The sequence below is a fragment of the Egretta garzetta genome, unplaced genomic scaffold, assembly GCF_000687185.1.
Source record: "Egretta garzetta isolate BGI_Z169 unplaced genomic scaffold, ASM68718v1 scaffold356, whole genome shotgun sequence".
In the NCBI taxonomy this organism is placed as follows: domain Eukaryota; kingdom Metazoa; phylum Chordata; class Aves; order Pelecaniformes; family Ardeidae; genus Egretta; species Egretta garzetta.
Window position 1 is genome coordinate 519,828 of NW_009260019.1, and position 3,374 is coordinate 523,201.

Sequence of the window (3,374 nt, forward strand, 5' to 3'; positions counted from 1 at the left end):
CCTGCGCGCGCCCGGGCTCGCTGCTCCTCCGCCCATCCTAGCCCTGCGGTGGGTCTCTGCGTGGTTCCCGCCGGCTGCAGGAGCCGCGAGCCCGGGCGTACTCACCATCTTGCCCCCAGTGGCCCTCATGTGCTGCTGCTCTGCCAGCCAGTGCTTATCTTGCGGGTCGGCTGCGTACTGCAATAAAGCAGCAAGGACCTGGCTGAACACAGGCAAGAGACCTCCCGCTCTGACCACCCTCCTGCTGGGACGCTGCGCCCACTCCAGCGCACCCTGGGGCCCGCTGCCCCCCGCAGAGCTGCCCGGCGGGGGCTGCCGGGGGAGGGCTCAGCTCTGCCTGCCCTCTCTCCAACCTCAAGCCCTGGCTCCAGGCAAACCCACCGCCTCGGAGGCTGCGCTAAGCCGTTAACTTATGTTCCGGTGTGCTAGCCCGACTGCGTGCGTAACGTGCTCCAAGGTAACAAAGGAGGGCGTGGGGGAGGAAGAAGACAAGCGAGCCGAAGCACACGCTCCCGATTCCCATCAGAAACCGTTTCTGAGCAAACCCCAGAGGAGGAAGCGTCCTGCTGCAGCATCTGACCTTAAAGAGGTGGGGATGCTTGATGTAGAGTCGCCCTCTTGTTCCTCCCATCCCGAGAGCTCTGAAAGAGGAAGACAAGGGGGTGTTACGCCTGTGCGGAGGGTGGCTGCGGTGGTACGGGGACACCTCCTCTCCTCCCCAAGCCCTTCCTACTGCTTTTGAGGCAGAGAAGCGAAGTGACGGGAGGAGTCTTAACGGGCTCCTGCCTGGGAGACACCACCCTCCATCGACAGGGCCATTCCTTACTTGTTTGCTCGAGATCCCAGCACAAAGGTTGTGGTTTCAGTCAGTCGGGATGGATCCCACTACAGAGCAATTGGAAAAGGGGCAACATTAGAAATGAAGCTGGTGCCAGCCATTGCTCCACGAGCCTCAGCTCTCTGATGGGGAACCTCGGAACCACCCCTGGCCTGGGAGGGAAGGAGCTGGCCACAGACCTCCGCAGGGGACTTCCGCAGGGGAGGGAAGTCACATTCCCGCTGGGCTGATCTAAGCCGTTTCCCTCGTGGGAAACACTTGTGGGATCCTCCTGGCTACTACTGCTCTCCCCAGGTCTCCTAACAGCGGCACCACACCGCAGAGCTACAGGCTACAGTGCCTGGGGGAGACAAGCAAAGGCCTCCAGGCACTTCGCTCCTCTTCTTGCTTTTCTCCTGCACTGCAGGGGCCCGTCGGGGCAGAGCACAGCTCAGCGCTGTCCTCCGCTCCCGCAGCAGTAGGGCTCTGCCAGTGGAAGCAAAGGGGAGGAGAGGGTGAGCCCAGCGGTGTCGGCCAGCCAATACCTTTGGTCCATCCCTTCTCACGGGCTCAGAGGCTTTGAGCTTCCACCTGAAGGGAAGGAAAACGCAGTAAGAATGAGTCCCTGTGGGACCAGCGCAGTCACCACCGCGGCACCAACAGCAGGGATTGAGCCCCAGCCCTTCCAGACCCGTCTTCCTTCACACCCTCCGCTCCCCTGGGGTGCGCAGCTCCAGACCCTCAGCTTCGCTGCACATTCCCCTCTCCCCGGCTGCCAAGATCCCACCACCACCCATCTCTCACACAGCTCACTCTGCACGGTCCAGCTGGACCTTTTCACCCCTTTGGGCCCGTTTTAAAACCACTTCCTTGAAGGTTTTTGATTCCGGGGCAGGGGAGGGAACAGCTCAACCTAACCCCCTCCTGCTCTCCCTCTGGCACCTCTCCTTCGTGCAGGAGGGAAAGGAGACCGCAGGGTTTCGGTACTCCCCAATTCGGGCAGCTTCATTTCCCCCTCGCCCTCCCAAAACTGGCGCTGTGGCTCAGCACCCATACTCACGCAGTCATGCCCGAGACCCCGCGATCGTTCAACAGGCTCTGTCCTGGAGGCCGCCCCTTTCTCTGTGTGGAAGAAATCCTCCGGTGACTCAGCTGTGCAGGCTGAGAACCCTCTCACTACCCATGCCCTCCCAGGAAGCTGCTCTTTTTGTCATGAGCGGAAATGCTGGCTGGCACAGCATGACCAGCTCCGCGGCACCCCAAAAGCTGCCTGTGCCCTTGCGTGAACTCATACTACGGGAATGGCCAGGAACGAGGAGCAGGCTTTCCAGAACATAAAACCCCTTGTGTGGAAAACCCTCCTACCTTTTTGGGAACGGGGCTCCCTCGACGATTCAGCTCCTCATCCATCTGTCGGGCACGCTGGAAGAAGAACAGCAGTGGGATGAGCAGGACCTTTCTCCCTGCCAGGCGGGCAGGGCCCCACGCATCCAGCTGGCCGCTCTCTCCTTTGCTGTGCTCAAGGCAGGGAGCACAAGCGTACAGGGAAACGCCGGCCCCACCCTGTCTTGGTGACAAGCACCGAACTACAACGAGCAGCGACTGGGATTTTCGTTGCCCTGCAGGTACCGCTCTGTCCTAACCTAACGTTCCCCAGCTCTGCCTCCTCGCTAGTGCACTGACGGACAAGAAGTGGCAGAGAACAAAGAAATTCCCACCCTCCTTCTCCTTCTCCCAGCTCCTACAAGTCATTCGAGCCTCAGGGAATAACAACAACTCTTACCTTTGGTACTGCCTGCTCATGGGGCAACCTGGGAACAACCTTTTTGCCATCAGAGAACAGCAGTTTGGCCTGCAGGAAGAGAAGGAAGGGTTACCTGATTCCGGGTCCAGAGGGGGACCTGCCAGCACCCCCCACTTTAGTGTATCTGCCTGAAAGCCCTGCAACAGCTCCGCATTGGAGTGCCGCCACACAGTGCTTTCACAGACAGAGAGATGCAAAAGCATGATGAGTGCGATAAAGGGTGGGCAACTGGGACAAAAACAAGATGTGAAAGAAAAAGTCCCACTCCACCCACCCAGGACTCTCTGACAGGGGCTGGTCTCTGCGGGAGATCCGGCCGTGTGACACGTGCTGACAGCAGCAGTGGAAAGCAGCAGCGGCACGAGCTGCCCAGCCCTGCCCGCCCTCCTCTTCCCAGTGAGGATGAAGCAAAGCACAGGAACCACACAAGGGCTGCAGATGTCCCCCCCTGGCTAATGGCAAAGCAATTAAGAGGGAGCTGTGCCAGGCGGGCTGCACCGTTTGGCCAGGCACCAGAGCCCCTCGCTAGTACCCACCTGCTCCAGGCAGCTCCGACAGGTCTCCTGGATGAGCTGCTCCGGGTCCACCTCCTCCCCGACGTTATCGCGCACGTTGATTGCTGCCTTCTGGAAAAACTAGAGAGGAGGCAGCAGGAGAGGGTTAGAGCCTGAGCGGCTGGGCAGTGCTGGGGCAGGCACACGGGCCTGGCTCCCACGCTGCACCCGCACACCGCGGGCCAGGCACGGCAGCCTT

The 3,374-nt window shown here is 60.6% G+C and overlaps 1 protein-coding gene across 1 annotated transcript in view; it reads right to left on the reverse strand.

The window, feature by feature from the left end:
* LOC104127965 (deoxynucleotidyltransferase terminal-interacting protein 1) overlaps nucleotides 1-3,374 on the reverse strand; it is a 5,918-nt gene that overhangs the window by 2,205 nt on the left and 339 nt on the right. Inside the window, exons 2-9 of the mRNA XM_035896154.1 lie at nucleotides 3,158-3,256; nucleotides 2,601-2,669; nucleotides 2,183-2,239; nucleotides 1,878-1,939; nucleotides 1,363-1,408; nucleotides 827-885; nucleotides 581-641; nucleotides 106-177 (exon numbers count right to left, since the gene is read on the reverse strand). Of these exons, the coding sequence (XP_035752047.1) occupies nucleotides 106-177; nucleotides 581-641; nucleotides 827-885; nucleotides 1,363-1,408; nucleotides 1,878-1,939; nucleotides 2,183-2,239; nucleotides 2,601-2,669; nucleotides 3,158-3,256 (525 nt within the window). The remainder of the gene's footprint in view (nucleotides 1-105; nucleotides 178-580; nucleotides 642-826; nucleotides 886-1,362; nucleotides 1,409-1,877; nucleotides 1,940-2,182; nucleotides 2,240-2,600; nucleotides 2,670-3,157; nucleotides 3,257-3,374) is intronic.